We start from the raw sequence: 23273 nt of genomic DNA on the forward strand, positions 1-23273 counted from the left end.
TGACAGCCGCGATTCATAGAGATGTCGCGAGACGTTCCGTTTCGCCGCCCATTAAAAAAAGCAAATACTAATAAAAACCATGATGAAAACAATCTCCTGAACACTGAAAATATTCTATTAAAAAATAGAATAATCAAAATAAAAACCCTGGGAAATGTTTCATCAAAATATATTTCAATTAACTGAGCAAAAAGCGCCATCTATTGCAAATTAGTTCTGAATCACGCCAATAGATGTCACTAGTGGTATCCAAAATCAGAATATCGAGAAAGAAAATCAATTTGTGAAAAACAGCCAAAACTGCAACGCTACAATACCCTCCCCCCTAGACATTCGCACGGAGAAAGAATCTGAGCTGCCCTCAGCGAACTACAAACTGAAAAAGAAAAAAAAAATGTGTCTAAACGCAGAAAGACCTCAAAAAGAAAACGTTCCAGCAGAAACTTCAACTGAAAAAAAAAATAGAAAACAAACAACGAGTTGTAGGGTATGCTGACATAACAGGAACAAAAACAAACTGACTTTTCACTAAGCATAACAAACCAGATGAAAACCAACTACCAGGACTGATGTTCTTCAAACCTAAAACAATCTCTGCTGTCCGAGCATAAATAAAACCCAACACTAACGTACAATCATCTTTCATGCCTCTCTTTCATACCTGTAAGCATCAGTTTCAAATTACACTGCTTGCCACCTGCATTCAAAATTCCCCATAGAGTCCCAACTGTGAACCAGTGGTACTCGAATCCCCAGTAACGTTGTAAGGCTATTTCGGCCATTACGAACATATTTTCTGGAATAGCCATCCAGTGGGCCCTAGGGAAAGTGTATATTTCAACACATGTCGTCCCTAGAAAAAATGTCTGGGTTATAAAAACCACAGAACAAAACGTCGCTGGCCACAATATAAATTGGACGTCATCGCAACAAAACACAAAACACAGGGAATAGTGCATAAAAGCACATGATGTCATCCCTGGAAAAGACAAAACAAACGAGGCATGTATATAGGAGATACATAGCACTCAAACAAAACAAAACAAAAACACAGAGATAAAATCTCTGGAAAACAATTTCTGAACTATAAGTTACAGAATAAAGCACCGAGGCAAAACTGTAGCAGATACCCGACAACTCGAATGTGTCCAAAAAAAAATTTTGCTAAAAGAATCTACCGTTAATAAATTCCCAACAAAAAAACTACACAATACGATTGTGTCCAAAAAAAAAAACTAAAAACTAAACTCAAGTTAGTTACCAAAGCAAAGTACCTACCTACCCAGAAAAAAAAATCCTAAGTCCTACGACTGAGAACCTTGGTATAACCACAGTATAACCATAATTTAAAATAAAACTTCCTCGAAGAAGGTAGCATAATAAAAATATTTAAAAAAAAAAACTAAGTGGCAAAAATATTTTCCAAAAATTATTTGAAAATTAATTATTATTTATACAAATTTAAGAGAATGGCACTTTACTAAAATTAATAACTTTTAATTGTTATCAAAACCATAATAATAAACAATTAAGTTATTCCCGTATAACAATCAACAAGCTAGTAAGTGTACCCACAAACAACTCACTAGCCAGTAATAACATTATGACATTAAGTACCAAACATTAAGATGCACTGCAGTATAATACCTAAATAACTAATAGGTATAACTGTATTTACTTAATTAAAATCCATTACTTATGATTCAAAACATTTCAACAAATGTATTAACAAATATTTGCCAAAACTAATAAAAGTTATAATATTACGCTAACATTATGTAATTAATACAAAATAATGTGTACTAGGTAACAAGAAACAAAAGTTATATGTCCATAGTGACACAAAAGCAATTTGTTACCTAAGTACATAAACAATAATAAAGATTTCAGTTAGCATTAATTAAACAAAATATCCGGGTAGGTAATATAAACTACATTATGTACTTACTTATTATTAGTACTAAATAAATAAACACTAAAATTAAAACTAAAACTGTGTTTGTCTTGTATGAAAAAACAGATAACTAAAGTAAGTAACTAAAAGTTATAAGCTATAAAGCCCAAAAGCAGTGTAGGTATAAAATAAATATAACCTAACAAAAAAAAATGTTACTTACTTGTCCCAACACAATATACAAAATAAGAGTTGCAACACAAAAAATATGTAACATAACATCATGTAAACTAACCTCATATAGAGTAGTACGCTCTGTTATAATGGTTAACATAATAATATGTATAAAGTTGACAACCTAAAAAAATTATGTGGGCATCACAAATAAAATAAATTATAAAAAAAAACAAGACAAACAACAGCACACACATGAGAGATTCCCTAATAAAAAAATATTTAACAACAAAATAGAAGTGTATGAGCGGATAGTCAGCATACAATGTTGCTTCTATTATTGGCTTTCCACCCATAAACTTCATAAAAAAGATGGCAATAATAAACACCAAAAGATGGGCGCCACTGCAAGAAAAGATTTTTTCCTGGCGGCTTGGTGACTGGAATTGAACCGCCACCGGTGCAGACTGAGAAGATGGTGAATTGTCTGCACGTGAAAAAGAGGTTGTCCGGCTTGCAGAAATTTATATAAGTTACCGTTCCTTGTGTGAAATTAGAAAATGTAAATAAAACAGCTCCCTCTCAATTGACACAATTTATTTTTATCTCGTATGCTCGTATACAGTTAACAATTAAGATATTATAACCACTGTAATAGATAGTGCCAACCTCAAGGGATTCAGGGTCGTTAATTAGGTTCGGTTTGGTGAATATTATTGCCACTACAAATTTCTTAAAACTCAGCCTAAATATTAAAAGACTCTAATAGTTAAGATAACTGCACGATGTCAGGTCGGAAAGACTCCTACTTGAAGGATGGAAAAGTGGGTACCTTGGAAGCCATGCGGTTATAAGCCGTTACCCTGAACGTTCCTCTCTTCTTCCGGGGTCCAACGGGTCTCGCACACTTTTAAGCTCCAAGCAGCGTCCTCCACGGCCTCAAGCGCGCAGTGCCAGATGAAGCTCTTGCATCTCTTCGACAGGTAAGCGTTCAAACTCTTGCAGAGACAGAGGTTTGATGACAAGGAGGAAATGCGAAGAGATCAGCAGTTTAGAAAGGACAAATATTTCATTCGAAATGAAGAGAAATTAAGATATATGAAATATCATCAAAACATTATGTTTAAATTATAAAATCAATGTAAAATATGAAATTGTAAAATCTGAAATTTGAAATCTGAACTATAAAATTTTGTAAAATTATGAAATTTGAAATTGTTTAAACTACAAAATATTGTAAAATTCCCGCATGAAGACTGTTCGCTAATTTAAGCTTCACTCGCAGTCTTCAGCATCCCAGCCCTCGTCCAACATAACGTTTAGGAAATTTGTCATGTGTGTTTATTTTAAATTATATTAAGAAATTATCGTGGATGCATTCTGCAACACACGATTTGAAACATAGAGGATTACATCCCCGAAAATCATAAAATTGCGGTTGCGCAAGATCGACCAAAATTCCAAAGTCATTTGACAGCTCAACTGACAGCCGCGATTCATAGAGATGTCGCGAGACGTTCCGTTTCGCCGCCCATTAAAAAAAGCAAATACTAATAAAAACCATGATGAAAACAATCTCCTGAACACTGAAAATATTCTATTAAAAAATAGAATAATCAAAATAAAAACCCTGGGAAATTTTTCATCAAAATATATTTCAATTAACTGAGCAAAAAGCGCCATCTATTGCAAATTAGTTCTGAATCACGCCAATAGATGTCACTAGTGGTATCCAAAATCAGAATATCGAGAAAGAAAATCAATTTGTGAAAAACAGCCAAAACTGCAACGCTACAATTATGCTAATAATTAGACATACGTGCCAAAAACGTTACGTAAAGTAGCTAAAACAGTAATTGAACATACCATGAAAGTTCCCTACCGGCACTTTTTTTTTCTAACTTGACGACGTTTTCCATTCACCTGTGTGCAGCAGCAACTTCCGTAGATTTTTTTGGAGTTATTACTTGTCAAATTACATTTTCATGCAGGTAGAACTGTTACTTAGATATTATAGATTGTAACAAGTCCAAACTTGCACGGAAAGTTAGGTTTGTATTCTAATTTTCCGTATTTGTTTTTTTTTTTTTTTTTTTTTTTTTTTTTTTATTGTTTGTGGCAAGTCGGTCAAATGGACGAAAACAGGAGCTGGACGGAAAACCGGCGCAATTACCCTATGCTGAGCAGCGCGTCTGCTGTCGATGATATGGCAATTGATGGACTAAGCATTTACAATTCATAATTTATGAAGTAGGCCATGATCCAGAGATGCAGCAGACTAAACTTGCCTGATACTATGATACTTATTCGGATTCTAAAATGCAGCCATCCCCATCAAGTCAGTCTTTTTAGGCTATTAACACTGCTGAATTTAGAAATTCCAGAAGGATTCATAATACAGCCCGAAGTTTAAAGAATCATCACAACTCTTGTAGCTAATAGCTTCCGTGGTTCACAATATAATCCCCACGAAAAATGTGCTTAAGACTGATAGACGCAGCGGCGTTGGAATCTAAAATTATTTGCGATTTGTCAAGGTGGACGAAAATAGCAAAATATCCGAGATGTTAACGATGAGTCAATGTCAAATGACATCGGAATTGTTTTATTGTTCCACGTAGCTTGCAGAACTTTCTAACGTATTGTTGGCGTGAAGTTGGTATTCGCCTAGTTAACATGTTAATATTGCTACGAGGGGTTAGTGCAAACATTAATCAATAGTTAATTAAAATCGGCACGCAACCAAGGCAAGGGTGTGAACCCTCCTGTTGAATATTAAAATGCCGGGAAACTTGCCAATTTGTTTATTTGACTAGTTAAGTAATTTCTTCTTAACGTAAATTAATTGAATGAAGTAATTATGATGGGAACTTTACACCTTTATTAAATTGGGTGATTAATTTCTGAAGCTGAAGCTTGGAAGCTGTGATGGCAATCCTGAAATCAAGGAGATTAATATTTAGACATCCTTGTAAAGTTTCAGATGGAAATGGCAGAAAAATTAATTAACAATAATACCTAATCTTAACTTTTTAAAGAGAAACATTTGTAATCTATTTCAGATGGCTTGAATCCAAAGAAAATAAAAATAAAATATCATTTTGCTATTGTTCGTAGCAATGCAGTATAGATAATCTTGTAAGTTATTCACGATATTCTAGCATGCAAAAGAATTTTCGTGGAAAGCACTTTGATCTGTCTTAATCTAAGTTTTATCTGAAAAATACTTTCACAGATCAAAAAAATTTTAAAAAATGTATTCTATAGAGTCAGGTAAAATTACTTGAAAAATCCGACAAACTAGAACAGCAGTCTCAGGGGAAAACTAAAGTTCTAAGTTAAGATATAAAATGAGACTAGAAAAAAAGGTGTAGGACGTGTGTTACAAACCCACACGATAGAGTATGTAGGGCATTCATTTGATTGTAGGTCGTAACTAGAAAGCTCATTACTGATTTATTGAAACAGTCCCTAAAACTTTCTGAGAACAGTGAAAATCTAAACCACACGACTAACCTAATTACCAATAAATAAAACTCTACATATGTGTAGGAATTAGGTAGGTCTAATAAATTTACTCCTAAATTATTACGCGTTTTACTTATTTTTATTGTTAACCTAAAGAATCTAAAACCTACTTAAATTCTGAATGTTTTTGTAGTCTGTTTGCTCCAAATTCTACAGAGCCTTCTAATTAATTTTCCTTTCAAACCTTGATCTGGGTGAAGTCAGTCTTTGATTGCATGCACGTAATCATTCGTAAATCGTGAATGTACTAAATTCTGAGAAGGGTATTTCTTCAAATAACACCCGAGTCAGCGTACTAGTACGTGTCTCATGCGTGTCCAGATATTTTCGTAAACGGACCGAATATGTAGGTGGCTTTACGACGTACTTCATCGTTATTTAGGTGAACTGTGAATCTGACATTATGATTGTATAACTTATGATTGGTTAAATTTTTTTGAATTGTACCAATTGTACTGTTTTTAAATAATCCTAAATTCAGACGATTCGAATATTATTATTTTTTAAAAGATTATTAGCAATTTGTATTGCACCAATTACTAATAGTCCCGTTAGCCCCTTGTGTTAATTAAAGATATCTCATTAAAAGCCTCTTATTTAATAGTGTTTCATTTACCTAGTGGAAATTATTTGATTGCATAGTGCACACATCACAAGAAAAAAATATTCAATCACTTCAAAAACATCTGGAATCATCTTTGCTGATCTCTTTTCTAGGTTTCAACGTTTCGTAGAAAGATATTTTTATGTGTTTTTCTGTCTATCTATTGTGTTAATTAGTCTTTATTTTTTAATTATTGTTACTAACAGGTAATAAAGTCAAATCGCGTGATAAATATCCAAAGAATTATTCATAAATCAGTTTGTTTTTGCGCTCTGTATGAACATAGAATAGCGAAGTGGGTACTTTCTTAGCGTGTGCAATGGAAAGCTGCGCCGGCGCTCGCCATAGCACGTGCGCCGAATGCTCAAGTGATCAATGAGTGTGCATTGTGGGGACTGGTGACATTTGTATTTTCGTTTCGATCGACCTCTCTTCACTTGGCATTTTACTTCTGATTTTGAAGATGAGTACGCAGTAGAGAAGGCGCAATAAAATATTTTTATGTAGATGCATACAATGGGTAAATCCAGAAAGGAAATGTATAATCTCTGTTTGTATACTCCCTCTTGAGGAATAGAGACTGAATTCTTTTTGCAAAATTAAATGTGCTTTGGATATCAAGCTGTGGATCACCGATCCCGGCAATGGTGATAGAAACACTTACGCTTTCTCTGGTCCATCAGCTTATTAGCATGCTAGTCAGCGTGAATAAATCACACGGTCCCAGTCGGCGGGAAAACGGAACTCATGCCAGCTATAAACGAGCGTGGCAGACAAGCGGCTGTCTATCCACACATCTACATCTCATAGCACGTCATGTACCATGCACCCGGCTCCCGCACGCTAACGACTCGAACAACTAATTGGCAATGCATTCTTCCGAAATGAGTCTAATGAGGTGTTTTCCCAAATTGCTGCAAAGAATGTGCTTCGGTAAGACAGTCGCACGGAATACCTATTCTCAGTCCCAAAACACAAATCCGAAGCAGTGTGTGTACTGCCAATAATTGCCACTTGCAAATTACTACAGGATCGGCCAGCGTACTGCTACTGTACCGGGGATTCAACACATAAATGTTTATTGTAGAGTTGCCAAATGTCAAATGTAACGGCGTCGGCTGTTCAGGTCACGTTGACACGTACATCTTGATTAATGTTGATGATATTGACATTTTGCAGTATTGAAACTATTTGGATGGAGTCATCTTTGCGCTGCGTTAACTATGTAGAGTTTTTCTTGTCCTAGCAAGTGCGTATAATATTCTACATTTAGGTTCAAGTAGAGTTTAGTAATGCTTTTCGATGTGTGTGTGTCTCTTTACTTTAGACAAAGAATCGATCATGTGCCTTTTGACTAATTTGGGTACATATTTTGTTGCAGTCACAATGGTGGTGGGCGAAGTGAAACGGTCCACCAATATCATGGACGGGATAGAGAACACCGGGGACGTGCGGCTGCACGACCACCGGTTACGGCTCAAACAGAGGTAAATATACTTTTCAGACCTATTACGTCTTGTATTCTAAAGATACAATCAATATTCTTTTCAAAGTCAGCATAGATTAAGTCTGTGAATGGAAAATATTGCATTGCAATCGAAATGGCGCTCTCAATTTTTAGAGAATTTAAAAAATTATTGCAAATAACTTGATAAAGGTAGCAGGAAGGCGCTGGAGGCACTCAGCGGCCTGACTTCCACATCGCACAGTTGGTAGCGACCAACTTGTCATTCATTCAGTCATTGGGAGAGGCCTATGTTCGGCAGTGGACGCCCTGTGGCTGAAATGATGATGAAGATGCAAATTATCTGTTGCATGATGAACATTCGTCTTAAGTCAGGAAAAAAAAAGAATTGTTTCAATAGGTTCATTTCGTAAAATTCGAATGCATCAATAAAATATGTGCTGCTGATGCCTATCGACTGATTGTTTGTTATTTCAAGTCAGGTTCAATTGTTTGATAGATAAGTTTTTCTTCACTAGTACACTTTATTCTAAATTATAGGTCATTAAACCCACTTCGAATAGTCAGAAGTAGCTCCTCGTCAGATAGGTACTGACCTATCTAGCAGCCGGGTGGGCGTATAATGTTCAATTTGACGCACAAGTAAGCGAGGTGAAAAGACTGATGTGAAGGAAATAGGAAACAGCTTTGACGTCACATAATTTATGATTGTGACATACAGGCCTGCATTATACCATGCATTCTAAAACGGACTTTTTCTGTAATTGGTTGAACTTCAAAGTGTTTAAATCGAGATTAATTCAGTGTCGTTTCATCATACGACCTTCCTTTAAACTTCTAGACTTTGTCACAATGATTTCATATCGCAAAGCCTTTGTACACGATTTTGTGCAACTGCAAGTCTGTCAATGAAGTTTGGAAATTATTTCTCGACTGACTAGTCATAGCTAGGAGTGGCCAAATTCCGGTCTTTGACTATTACCTTTACCAATCTCGGAGCAGGTTATACGTTGACAGCGCCGTCATATGCCGGTGACCGAGTTTAGGGCGATTCGTTCACCTACACTCTGGCAGTGGGCGTAAAGGTTGCCAGTTACGTCACTCCAGCGCGTATAAACTTAGAAGCGTATGTTTCTAAATAAATAGGCTGAGATTCGACCTACGAATTGTTACTGTTGTTACATCTAATATCCGTCACCTTTTGTGACGAATGATTACGATATGAGTAACTTATCCAACCTTAATTGCGTATTCAAAGTAATTCAAGTTTTTCGCGGTTTAAATTAACACATAGTTACATGTTAGTTACATACACATGCCTTATGGCATTAAGTTCGCCTAATGTTAATATTTTTTTCATTGAAGTATAAATAAATAGTTAATTAATGCTAATAGCCCGCATGATAAAACATGAACACACTCTATTGTATCTTCTATATATATAAAAGAAAGTCGTGTTAGTTACTCCACTTATAACTCAAGAACGGCTGAACCGATTTAGCTGAAAATTGTTGGGGAGGTAGTTTAGAGCCAGGAGAAGGACATAGGATACTTTTTATCCCGTTCGAAATAAAAAAGTCTGTTTATTTATTGCCATTAAGGCGGAACAAAGTTCGCCGGGTCAGCTAGTTTTATATAAATTCAAATCAGTTTGTTTCTGAAAAACTATTTTACTGAAAGAACAAATGAAGCAAAAAACCCATTTGGCGTTTCAATGAGAATAGAATTTGTAAACAAAAATCAGGTCACCTGAAGTATATTTTGTCTATTGACCTTCCTCTGAATGAATGATACACTTGAATCGTTCTCTCTTTAATGAATCGGTTTCCAAGAAAACACAAGGTAAAAGGCGTTTGGAAGAGAATGCCTAAGGCGAGCTCGAGGTCGTTTCATTCACAAATATCAATAAAACTATTAAAATACATAACACAAATCCCTCGCTATCGGTCGTGCAATGTTTTATGCAAAGACTTGCGCGTGGGCAGACATCGCGCGCGATGCTTTCGTGCTTGTCTAGCCCCAAGTAAGAGTCAAAAGGAGTTTCCAATATTACCAATAAAACATCATTAACGTCCGATAGTTAAAACTTTTTATATTCCGCAACGGTTCTCTCAATATGATTTACGGGCTTCTGAAAACAACAGTCATGCTGCTTTTGTTCTCTACGAGTGTTCAACAAAAATACGATATGGCCACGAGAATATTTCGGCGTTGGGAGTTTATTCCTGTTTAAGAATAAATATTTCTCAGTCGAGATTTTTAGGGGATTAACTTGAATCGACTGTTTTATTTTTGTGTCATTGTTTGTACAGATGACGGAGCATCAAACCAAACACTTGTAAGTTGTAACAACGTATAGTATCTCTGTTATAGTGCGACTTTACAATAAATACACACAGCATACTTACTGTACCCTAGAACTTAGGAGAACGTTTCCATTGGACATGTTCTTCTAAATCTTCTTCTTTGCCCTTTCCCATTATTTGGGGTCGGCTCTCCTCGTTCTGCGACGCCAGGACAGACCAAATAAATATTTTTTCCTTCTTTATTTTCTATAAACGCTATCTCCTCAATGGGTGGCAAGGAGCAGGCTCCTTGCCACCCATTCGTGACTAGTCAGTCTCGCCGCGACGCATCGATTTGCATGATCAATTAGACGGCGGGCGCTAATCAGGCGCTCAATTGAGGCGTTATGCCCACAATCACGGCGGTCATTAGCTCAATAATCAGTTTCCCCGCATTTTATTAACACGACATTCAAAATTATATCTTTTAAAGCGCTATTGTGCGTGTGGTCTAAGTTATGTGTAGAAAACGTGCTGCATATCTCACGACATGGTTTTGAAAGGATGAACGGAAATAAATATTATAATCATTATTATGGATATATGTCAAGGAATAATATTTCTCTTAATTAGTCTGATGATTTCATCCTTCCTTCTGTAACAGGTAAAGGGTGTTTAATCTGCAAACAGGTTAAAAATAAATGTATTACCAGGAAAACGCCTAAAACGATGAGTAAGCATTATAAAAGCTGACGAAACCGAATGACCTGAGTTTTATATCCAAAGATGTGTAGGACGGGACCTGCCTACGTTGATTGATGAGAATGAATAACATTGTTAACTCCCTTTCAGGTTTGACATAGTCAGAAAATTAGGTCAAGGCACGTACGGGAAAGTTCAGCTTGGCATCAATAAGAAGACTGGGCAGGAGGTCGCCATAAAAACCATAAAGAAATGCAAGATCGAATCTGAAGCGGACCTGATCCGCATTCGGAGAGAGGTGCAGATCATGTCTTCCGTGAGGCATCCGAACATTGTACATATTTATGAAGGTTAGTGTGGAGGAAACATATCTTCAACGTAAACCAAAATTAGCAACTTTACAGGATAAAGCAACAACTGAATAACCATACATTATAGTATTCCATTTTGTTCAATACTCAATTTTAAGAGATCATTAATTTGGACGTATCTTATTTCTCATTGACCCAAACGATGCATCAACACATCAAAATCGTTCAAAAATACTCACATGGTTTTATACGACACATTTTAATGCTCTTGCATTGAGGTTTGTGATGTAATACTTGCTTACTCAACCCGTGCCGTGCAGTTTATGTTTTTCACACATCCTATAAATAAGGCATATCTAGACCAATTAGTTGTAGAGAAGTCGTCAATAAGCCTGTGAAAATGTGAGACTCGCATTTTTTAACATTAGCAAAGTGACGTGGCTAATAATTACACTAGTTTACAAAAAAAAAGTTTTTCTTTTACCCAAAGATAATTCATATTGGTTGTGTTTTCTACCAGCCCCCTTATTACAAAAATATATGTCTCATATTTTTATCACGTCAAGTTTTTGAGATATCCACATTAACCTAAGTAAGCTGTTTTGTTAGCCGTATCGGAGTTTCTACTTTGTTTCAATTGCGTTTAAGTATTATTTTAACATTTTCACTTGTTTTAAAATGTCACCAAGGCAGTGTAAATTAAGCCCAAATAACTTTTGCTAAGTTTGTGGTCAAATTATATTGTCAAAAAAGAAGAGACCATTCACTGAGGCCGTAAAACGGGCCTATTTCTATTACTTTCAAATCTCGGTAACAAACCTGATAAAAAATGGGTTCCTGGTGTAGTGTGCGAAAATTTGAGAAGTATATTATTGCACTAGGCTGCAGGAAAAAGAAAACATACGATTCGGCACCCCAATGTTATGGAGAGAACCAACAAATCACACTAATGACTGTTACTTCTGCCTCACTGAAACTACAGGTTTTAACAACAAAACCCAAGAACATACAATATCCTGATGTTGCATCAGTCACAAAACCTGTGCTACAATCTGAAGGAGTCCTTTATCCGTCATTACCCAGCAATTCCAGTAGGGGCAGTAACAAAAGATGCTTGGTATTAATTTAAAGCAGTAGTGAAAAGTTTCCTGGGAAACTATAAATTTATCTCAGAATTATGCAGAAATTGTTTCCAAATTATTGAGGAATTACCAAAGAATGGGTGTGAATAAGTCGTTAAAAATTCAATTTTCACATTCTCACCTGGATTTTTTTCCTAAGAACCTGGGCAGCGTGAGTGTTGAGCATGGCGAAAGTTTTCACCAGGATTTGAAGGTTTTTGAGGAAAGATACCAAGGAATTTGGGATAAAAATATGTTAGCGGATTGCTGCTGGTCTATAATAAGGGAAACTGATACTAATTAGTATAAAAGAAGGAGTAACACGACTCATTTTTGATTGTTTTTAGAGATGAATGTATAAAAAATATAATAATTAAAATAATCAATATTTACAAAATCTGACGTCCTAAATTTTTTCTAAGTTCAGTTTTCAAGTAAGGGTTAATAACTCTAACGATACATATCAGTTTTATCTCTGGGTAAAAAACCTTGTAAACTAGTGTTATCAGAACTCTTTAAATGTACTTTTATGTAACGCTGAGTAACGATTGCGAGCAACAGGCTCGTAACTATTTTATGCATAATAAAGCAGTAACTTTTCATTGGATGTTTCCTTGAAAGATAATTATAATTGGTTTATTTGCACGTGCAACCATAAGAAAGAAGTCTAGGAAAAGACGTATTAAATTCATGATTCGCCTTTGCACGCGTAGATTTTGATTGGTCTAGATTTTTTCTTTAATTTCTGCCTCTGGTGGTCTAATCACCAATGATTACATGAGCCATTATGACGTTGTATGTCTGTCAAGGCCGAAATATAAAGAAGAATAATAATAGAAAGAATAATAATAGAGAAAATATTAGAAACTCATTATTAAAAATGAAGCGTACAATGCTTGCATACATTAAAACAACTATCAATATTAATCCCAACTAATATTATAAATGCGAAAGTAACTCTGTCTGTCTGTCTGTCTGTTACGCTTTCCCGCTTAAACCTCGCAACCGATTTTGATGAAATTTGGCATAGAGATAGTTTGAGTCCCGGGAAAGAACATAGGATAGTTTTTATCCCGGTTTTTGAAACAGGGACGCGCGCGATAAAGTTTTTCTGTGACAGACAAAATTCCACGCGGGCGAAGCCGCGGGCGGAAAGCTAGTGATATTATAATAAACAATAATGCAATCTAATTATATCAAATTTCTTTTGCAGTATTTGAAAACAGTGAAAAGATGATACTCGTGATGGAGTATTGCTCCGGCGGAGAACTGTATGATTATCTTAGTCAGAAAAAAGTATTACAAGAAGAAGAGGCTAGAAGGTTCGTCTATGGTTGCTTTAATTCTTTTATGGCTGCAGTCATGCGATTGGACACACTGATTTTGCCTATTTCAAGTGTTAAAAGACATGATATTTTTGGAAATATTAACGAGCTTCATGTTTCAGGTTATTTCGTCAGATAGCGACTGCTGTGTATTATTGCCATATTCATAAAATTTGCCATAGAGATTTGAAGTTGGAAAATGTATTGCTCGATCACACTGGTAGTGCCAAGGTATTCAACATTATTAATTCACAAATTAGAAAAATATAATCTCTAGTTGTTCATATAGTAATTATTTTTTTTGTATTGACCTCCAGATTGCTGATTTCGGTCTCTCAAACGTATTCAAAGAGACATCGCTTCTGTCCACATTCTGCGGGTCACCGCTGTACGCGTCGCCTGAAATCGTTAAAGGGACGCCGTACATTGGCCCTGAGGTAATGCAATCAATACCACTTTGGTGGGTACTAATTTAATTAGGCGAAGGAGTCATTAATAATTTTATGTTGGTGTATATTAGAGATGAAACGGATAGTTGTTTGGCCGGATACCGGATACCGGATATCCGGCGAGCTGCTAGGCCGGATAGCCGGATATCCGGCGGCCGGATAGTTGGCCCATTGTCTTGTTGCATGTCGTGACGAGTTTAGCGCCGCACAGGTGCTTCAAACGCGATCAGTGGGTCTGGTAGACTGGACAAGTCACACTTTTCGAAAATCGAATCCGTCGGAATAGAATGCAGACTATACCACTTGTTTGTGTACAGATCAATTCGGGTGATTTTGGTTGCCATCGTGAGTGTTTGATTGACTAGCTAAAATTAAATTAGTTTACTCGCTGCGTAATCTGACTGAACTCCATCATGTCATCAGATCATCTGCATGAGTGAAAAAAAGATCGCTTGTTTTATTTGGCAATATTTCGACATTAACAGATATTTACTATTTATACAATGTATTCGTCATTAGAGTGAATAGCCTAGAAAAAGAAATTAGTTTTTTGAAAGGCCTCAATATGTTTTTTTGTAACTTTTTGGACTTTAAATAAAAGCTGTCATTATCATAAGCCATTTTTATTGATATTTACCTCAACGATTAATGTATTTCATTTTATTATAGGAAATTGTCGTAGTTTTTTAATATCCGGTATCCGGCCGGATAGTGAGTTACTATCCGGTATCCGGCCGGATAGTAAAAATAGGCCGGATATCCGGCCTACCGGATAGTTACCGGATATCCGTTTCATCTCTAGTGTATATCCTTTAACGTTACTTGGAATTTCTTTTTTTGTTTGTTAAACTGCGTACGTACCTACGTTTCACCTAAAAATGTCTTTATTAAAGGGAACTCAGTTATCAGTATGGCAACATGAAACATTGCTAGCAAAAATAAACTTATAATGGTAGATCTTAGTTACAAATTACTGTATAAATTACAGTGACTGGATAAAAACGATTGTGTTTTGTGACGCTCTATATGGGATGCTTACGCCCAGTAGTAGATTGCCCTTATGACGTTGTACTTATATCGATTATGGCTTAAAATGACTTACTTAAATCATTTTAGACAAATATATTTTCAACTTAGACTCGTCATATCTCAGAATTCCCATATATCACAACATAGCGCTTTAAGTGAATATACCTACAAGTATAAAGCTTTGAAATAAAATACGTTTCATCTTTGTCCGCCGTGGGGCATTTTCTCATATTAAAGTTCCCAATGTCCTTTAGGATCTTTCTTTCCAATTACTTTTTTATTTCTTAACATGGTAAGTAAAAAAGTAAATGCAGAAAGACCGTATGGCGTATTTTTTTCAAACCCTTTCTTGTATTACAGGTGGACTGTTGGTCGTTGGGGGTGCTTCTTTATACTCTAGTCTACGGGGCCATGCCGTTCGACGGCTCCAACTTCAAGCGCTTGGTGCGACAGATTAGCAATGGCGACTACTATGAGCCCAAGAATCCTTCGTGTGAGTATAATACTTGGAAAGGACATCATCCATTTTGGTCCAAAATCAAAAGTGCCGGCCAAAAAATAAAAGTGCTGTATTCTGATAGAATACGTCCGCCTTAGCATTTATTACTATGGCACCAAAGCTGTAGCACCACTGTGCATCGTAGTATTTGAGTTCTAAAAATATATGAAACGACTGACTTTGATCTCAAATACTACGACGTACAGTGGTGCTACAGCTTTGGTGTCACAGTAACAAATGCTAAGGCGGACGTATTCTGTCAGAATACAGCACTTTTTTTTTTATTGGCCGACATTTTTGATTTTGAACAAAAAATGTATGAATCGTCGATGAATTTTAGATCTCAAATACTCGACGCACAGTGGTGCTACAGCTTTGGTGCCATAGTAACAAATGCTAAGGCGGACGTATTCTGTCAGAAGACAGCACTTTTTTTTATTGGCCGACACTTTTGATTTTGAACAAAAAATGTATGAATCGTCGATGAATTTTAGATCTCAAATACTCGACGCATAGTGGTGCTACAGCTTTGGTGCCATAGTAACAAATGCTAAGGCGGACGTATTCTGTCAGAATACAGCACTTTTTTTTTATTGGCCGACACTTTTGATTTTGAACAAAAAATGTATGAAAAGTCGATGACTTTTAGATCTCAAATACTCGACGCACAGTGGAGCTACCGCTTTGGTGCCATAGTAACAAATGCTAAGGCAGACGTATTCTGTCAGAATACAGCACTTTTTTTTGTTGGCCGGCACTTTTGATTTTGGACCAAAAATATATGAAACGTGGATGATGTCCTTTAAAAACTTGAAAAAAAAAATAACGAACTGCCTCTGGTGGGAATTGATTGAACACTAGATCTTTCACTTGCTGGGCGTCTGCTTGTCTGATCGCTGAGCTACTTTACTATAAAGCAGTACATCTACTTTCGACGAACATGAATAATAATTGTAATTCAAACAATTAAGTAACTGGTTTACGACATAGATAAGCAGAAAGAAAGTAAATTATACTGCGTATTGTTTAAAGGCACTTTTTGTTGTGAAAAATTTTTACTTAGAAGTAGCATTGAAAATCTAATTTCATTACGCTGATACATTTTTCGACTATATTCAATCAAACAAACAGTGCTTTAGCTATATTATCCTGTACATAAATATAAATTCTGTGTTGAACTTGGTACATAAAAAATGTAGGTACCTATGTAAATCGGAATTTATTATTAAAAGCATTATTAGCTCGCGGAAGGAAAACTTCACAATGCAAAACAAACTAACATAGATAACAAAGAACAAATAACGTCGTGATGTTTGTTTATTGCAAATGGTATTGACCTACAATGTATAGGAACCAAGGAGAATCCAGAACAATCAGACTATACCGTATAAACGTCGCCACTATGAATGAAGATGATATGATAAACAACGTAGTTACAACCAATAGTGTTATTTCCTTTACTATTGTAACAATGATCGGTATAAGAATTGCCACTGACATGCAATAGTAGACTCGAGTAGTATGGAAATATAGATCAGAATAGTTCACTCATGTTCATGCAATAGTAGGCTCTTAAGTGTAAGCAAATATAGGTCATAATGGTTTGAGAATGTCCTGAAATGACAAGTGATTGTTTGTTGCAGCTGCGTCACCGCTCATTCGCGATATGCTCACGGTGGATCCGCTGAAACGTGCTGACATCGCGTACATTTGCGACAATCCGTAAGTATCTGGCAATTAAAATTGGGCTCTAAAGCTCTTTAGGTAGAGTCCATTTCTAGTAAGCGTTGATTGAACTTACTTGTGCTCGTATATACCTTTACTTCGAACTCCTCCTATGTTCTTCTGATTATTTTGTTGCGGGACTAATGACAGTTTAACTTTCCCCGGGACAAACTTGACCTTCACTGGTTGGGGTTTTTTATTGGCGGTCAAGCTGTATATCCTGGCTACACAGGAGTTGCAGAGGTGGAAATAGTCCCGATAGTGCTCGGAAAATTGTACTTGTACGTCCAAAACCATCAGAAAAGTGATTAAAGTTGGAGTCTTAACCCTACCAAGCTAAAGTTCAGCAAGTCTCATTTTAAAACGAGCAAAAACGCCAACCTTTTCTAAGGAAAGGGCAAAGGTCATACCCCCGTCTAATATCGTAGCATGTTGCTCTTGCTTGAGTGGATATTAACCGAGCGAATGGGTCTGGAGGTTACCCTTTGAAAAATAACGCTACCTGCTTCAATCAAGCGGCGATTGACTCGTTTTCTGTATAATAATAAAACCTTTGACTACCTTTCGTGATAATATGACGGCTATTTGAGGTAGCGAGCTAGTTTATAAAATTATTTTAAAAATACACAACATTATCGTATGTCACATGATGTCAGTAGTAATCAAGTACAAGTAAAGAACAAATTATGCCAAAATGGTCCATTTACTCAAAATAAAAAATAATATAGATTCTTTTAAAACAAAACGATGTATTTGTACGTTTTTTACACGGTATCTTAATCGTTTGGTGGTACCGTCTTGTTCAACGATGAATTTTCAAAGAAATTGCTACTTTATGTCTATAAAATTGTACAATAAACTTCCGGACGCAATGAAAGACTTACCCACTAAACAATTTAAATACCTGCTTTATAAATTGTGACGCGACAATGTTTTATAGCATAAATGAATTTATTAATTGTAAAATTTGAGGATATTGACTTTTCATTATTTTATTTAAATTTTTTAATCGGAATGTATTTTAATTATATTATTGAGTGAAATTTATTATTGTTAATTGATTTATTGAGTGATAAATGTTATTATAGCATGAATTTCTAAACTGTAAAAATTAATGTTTAATACAAGTATTTAATTGTTTTATTTTTAATTGAGTATAAATTTATTATTTTGGCTGTATTATTATAATTTTAATGACGTGTTATTATTTAGATATTTAGACATAATAAATTATGTGCTTACTGTTTCACTCTATGTTGCATGCCAATTGGCGTTGGTTAAATGTGTGTAACGGACATTTATTATGATTACCATTTTGTACCACATTCACCGCAATAAAGAAATTCTTATTCTTAATGTATGCCATGTTATTTGTCAATTAAAAAACTTGTAATATACCACATATAGCTTGTCCATAGGCAAAAATATCGTCTTATTATACAAGAACTAGCTAATCGTCTTGTAGTCTTCTCCTTTAACTGTATTTTCAAATTCAATTATTCCACACATTTAAGGATGTTCTAAGATTACATTTTGTCCCTCAGATGGCAAAAAGGAGGCTGACAATAGTGACTGAGTTTCTTGCGCTGCTTCTTCTCAGCACTGGCCCATTTATTGTCCCGAAGCAGTGGTAGGGTTAATATTGGGACGTGTAAAAGTGCTTTTTAAAAGCCTATTTGCATAAATAAATGAATTTTATGAATTTTATTTTATAAATTTTAGATGGGTGAACGCCGGTTGCGAGACGTCATGCCTGGAGATGGCAGAGTTGCTAGCGGCTGAAACACCAGTGCGCTTGGATCTGCTACTGTCTCTAGCGCCGGCTGCGCCTTCCAACTCCAACTCTGTCGTCGTGCCCTCGTCAGAGGTATGTTGTCATTGTCATCAGGTCATTAACCCTTAACCACTGACGTACGTACGTGGTACGTCGCTCAAACGGTTTTTCGTTCAAAACTTCATTTTATGCGGGAATTTTTGCGTGTTCTTTTTGGTAGTTTCCTAGTGGCCAGAGATGCGTGTGCGACGGGAAAAAATAGATGGCTAGCACGTCCCTAAGTAGGAGAGCTAGACCACCCGACGTATGTGGTACGTAACGTCAGTGTTAGTGTAACTTTTTCAACATCGCTTTTGTATGTTGGTCCATAGATAAAATTAATTGTTAGCAGTCTAATTTATTTACTTGGCCTTATACCTTATTTACGCCAAAAATTATTACAAATGACGAACAAATTAGCAAAAAATCCAGTGGATGAAAATTTTTATATTAGTTGCGGATTTCGAGGACAATCATCATGATGGTGAAGGAGCTTTAGTTCGTGGCTTTGGATTTGACTTCGTCTGAAGATTGTTTACCATATTTTCACATTTCCTAGCTAGTTTGAAGCACGGCAAACTGGTGACCAGGTCATCAAACAAAGAAAGACTATAGAAAATAGGCTTCCTAAATGAACTGTATTAAAAAGTGACTTAATTTGTAAATTACTGCTATTGTGATTTTTTTCTGATTAAAACTATTATTAATCTTTAATATGGCCAAAATAAAAGTTCCTAGTGTTATCGAATAATTTTGTGTTGCTTTTTAAAAAATGCCTGTCTAACTTTAATTATATCTGGAGGAATTCACCAATATCACACTATTCTATTAATGTTACTATGTTTTTTTACTATCTCTGTTTAATATAAATATGTGTAAATAATTTAAATACAAATTTCACCAAAGTTACACTCTATTGATACATCAGGAGGTCTTCAAAGTTACGTACGTACGCCGTACGTACGTCAGTGTTAGTGTAACAAAATGACACGTCAGTGGTTAAGGGTTAAAGCTCCACTGCTGGAGTACGAAACTCTAATTTCCTCTGCAAATGAAGAATTTGGCCTACACTTCTCACGTTATCCATTCTATTCTATAGATTGTGTTATCCACGAAAACGCGCCTCACCATTCTTCCGCTAATGTTTCAGTGTTATCGGTACACGCTAAATTATCCATCAGTGCACACGCACACTACAATAATGACGCTTGGATTGCTCGGATGAAACTCCCCGCACCCCGCGTTTCCCTCGACCAAAAATTGGTGGGGCGCGTCTTCGTGGATGGCACGATCTACATTAACACAAGTCAATTGACATGGCATGATGAAAATGATCAAGTAAATGATCATGATGTTTCCACCATACCTATTTTAAAACTTTCTGACTTATTTTTAAAATGAAAATGTGTTGAAGTGTAAGTATTTCATAGATATTGGGACTTGATTTTTAAGTCTACAAATATTTATCACTTATTTAAACAGCTGCGGAAATATGACATTGTATGACATGTAGTAAATGGAATTGCAGCCAAGTGTGTCTGAATAATAATGCTAACTAGCAGACAATTTGAACAACAACGAAATTTTTGTTCGAAGTAAGGTGATTTCTTAAAATTACATTATCGTTATGAAAAAAAAAATGTATTACGTCATACTTTGATGATTTGATATGAAATCCTAAAACGTAAGACTTACCAAGAACAAATATTCTACCAAAAGGTGCATAATCAAGTTCTAGAGGGGGCTCGAAAAGCCTGTAGTTGAGACAGAAAAGCAGAGGCAGCATATTTCATCCCTTATCTTTCTTAGGGCGGATTCGACCAAACGAGTAAATATTAACCTCAGAATAAACTTGTCATTTTGACATATTTCCCACACTGAAACTGTCAATGTGCCAGTTTATACCGGGAGTTATTCTCGGATAAAAGTTTGGTCGAATCGGTCCTTAGTCTGCGAGTCATATGTTATTGAATTTGTCTCTCTCTTTCTTTATAATAATGAATACTGACGATAGATTACGTCATTAAACAGCTCATAAACACATGTTGTGATCGCAGCAAGCAGAACTGGGCCCAGAGGAGAGCGGCGCAGACCTCACGAGCTCCGCGTCTATGGCCGTGGAGCCTAGCAATTCTGCTGAGAAGAGGATCCTTGAACTGGTGGCAGGTCAGTATTCTAATATCCAAAGTGGTGTATAACGGCCCTTAGGCCTGGCTTCCACTAAAGCTTAGAGAGATGTCTTTGAATCACCAATCATATTTCGTTATTTTCGTGTTTTTCCGTTCATCTTCGGTTCGGAAATATGTTATTCAAAACATATTTCATGTGTGCTTTGGTCGAAACTGGGCTTAGCTTTACCGAGGCTAGGTAAATGAAGCGATTCTATTTGAACACATCCCTCGCTATGCATCCTCGCACATCACTGGTAGAAACGCAGCCTAATTCTAAGAAAATGCATCACGCGAGGGGTCTGAACTTGCATTGACAACTTTATTGACAAACTAGCTATTTCATGCGGGATTAAAACAAAGTTTCATTTTAATAAAAGTGTTTTGCAATTTATTTAATAAATAATTTACTAAATAATTTCAGAGGGTGGTGAAGACGCGATCAAACCATCTCCAACGCGTACAATAGTGTCGGCCAGCGACAACAAGCGGAAGTTAGAACTGGCTATGTCTGCCAGCGGTCTACAGAGGAAGAAAGAACGTGTTGCCAGGTAAAATAAACATAAAGCTATTAAAGGCTGGGTTGCACCATATTACTTTGACTTTAACAGACGTCAAAAATCTGCCAACTTCATACAAAAATCACCGGTTACCGTTATAGTTACGGTCAAAGTTTGGTGGTGCAACTCAGCCTTAGCTCGATCGAGCTAACTGCGCAAATCGCTGGAATGCGACTCTCCCTCGCACTCACCCGCACACTTCCCCTCGTTCGCCCTGTCCGAACCAGAACGTCGATGTGACGTCACGGTTGCCAGATGCGCACACGCAGTTAACTCGATTGGGTGGTAAAATGCATACTGGTATAAAAAAAACCTGTCTTGTTTTGCAAGACATTTCAATTTGTCTACTCGTATAATGATGATATTTAAGTATGTAAATAAATAATAATTATTATCCTTGGACATTTTCTTGGATGCTTCTAGTCCCAAACTAAGCTTTGTACTATGGGTACTAGACAACGGATATAAACATACTTAAATACTTTTTTTTTGTAAATACATACATATTATACATAGTAACACCCAGACCCATCACAGAAATTAAAATTCATCATTTCAATTTCTGCCCGGCCGGGAATCGAACCCGGGGCCTCTCGGCATAGTAGTCCGTATTGAAACCACTACACCAAACGGCCGATGTCATGTCACATGTTTATTATGTTTATTTCTTATAGCTGTGCAAGCATCTCGCCACAAGCGCCCGTGCCAGAAGAAACTTCCGCCGACACGCCGCCAGAACCAGAACCAGAGACGGTAGGAACACAACATTCGTCATATTTTATGATTCATAAAAACAGTCGGTTGGTTTCATGTATAACGAGTAAACACGTTCGCTTAAGGCCGGTTTCCACCAAGGCGAAGCGGAGAAGTGTTTTGAATAACTAATCAGATTTCATTATTTCCACATATCTTTTCTCCGCTCCGCCGCAGTTTCAAACTCTATAGAAAAATTCGTGTGCCCGACACATCTCCTTTTTACTTCGCTCTGCTCCGCCTTGGTGGAAACCGGGCCTAATTGTACTCTGAACAAAATTAACACTTATAAGCGACACGATAATATTCACATGTAGGTGTGAATTACATGTCGCACGCCATGTATTTATTATTTATTCTTTGATGCCATATAGTTGGTACATAAGGCGAACTTAATGCCATGTATAGATCGTTTCATCCACGAAGACGCGCCCCACCAATTTTTGGTCGAGGGAAGCGCGGGGTGCAGGGAGATTTGAGATTTGATTTTGATCCGAGCAATCCGAGCGTCATTATTGTAGTGTGTGTGTGCACACATGGATAATTTAGCGTGTAATGATAACACTCAAATATTACCGGCAGAATGGTGGGGCGCGTCTTCGTGGATGACACGATCTATAATGCCTATTGTATTTCGTAATTTGCCCTCACTCGGCATGGGGCACACTGAAAACCAGCGCCGTGGCCATCGTCACCGTGGGCCACGGCATATGCTGAGTGGGGCCCCGTTGCAGTGGGCATCTTGTTGGTGAATGGGTGGCACTGCTCAGTTTACTCTTGTTTTTTTTCTTCTTCCATTATTTTGTGCCACTGTCATGTCTATGTAATTGCCTGTATTTGTGTGATGTCCATTGTAATAAATGTATCT

The 23273-nt window shown here is 36.5% G+C and overlaps 1 protein-coding gene across 1 annotated transcript in view; it reads left to right on the plus strand.

Moving 5' to 3' along the window:
- The window catches only part of LOC135071347 (microtubule-associated protein futsch), a 70016-nt gene that overhangs the window by 10788 nt on the left and 35955 nt on the right, over window positions 1-23273 (plus strand). The window contains exons 2-12 of the mRNA XM_063965137.1: window positions 7582-7687; window positions 10803-11002; window positions 13298-13406; window positions 13532-13640; window positions 13727-13846; window positions 15248-15380; window positions 17030-17108; window positions 18834-18978; window positions 20982-21090; window positions 21517-21643; window positions 22327-22405. Coding sequence (XP_063821207.1) covers window positions 7587-7687; window positions 10803-11002; window positions 13298-13406; window positions 13532-13640; window positions 13727-13846; window positions 15248-15380; window positions 17030-17108; window positions 18834-18978; window positions 20982-21090; window positions 21517-21643; window positions 22327-22405 — 1311 coding nt within the window. The 5' untranslated portion in view covers window positions 7582-7586. The remainder of the gene's footprint in view (window positions 1-7581; window positions 7688-10802; window positions 11003-13297; window positions 13407-13531; window positions 13641-13726; window positions 13847-15247; window positions 15381-17029; window positions 17109-18833; window positions 18979-20981; window positions 21091-21516; window positions 21644-22326; window positions 22406-23273) is intronic.

This window comes from Ostrinia nubilalis, chromosome 4 (genome assembly GCF_963855985.1).
Source record: "Ostrinia nubilalis chromosome 4, ilOstNubi1.1, whole genome shotgun sequence".
NCBI lineage: Eukaryota > Metazoa > Arthropoda > Insecta > Lepidoptera > Crambidae > Ostrinia > Ostrinia nubilalis.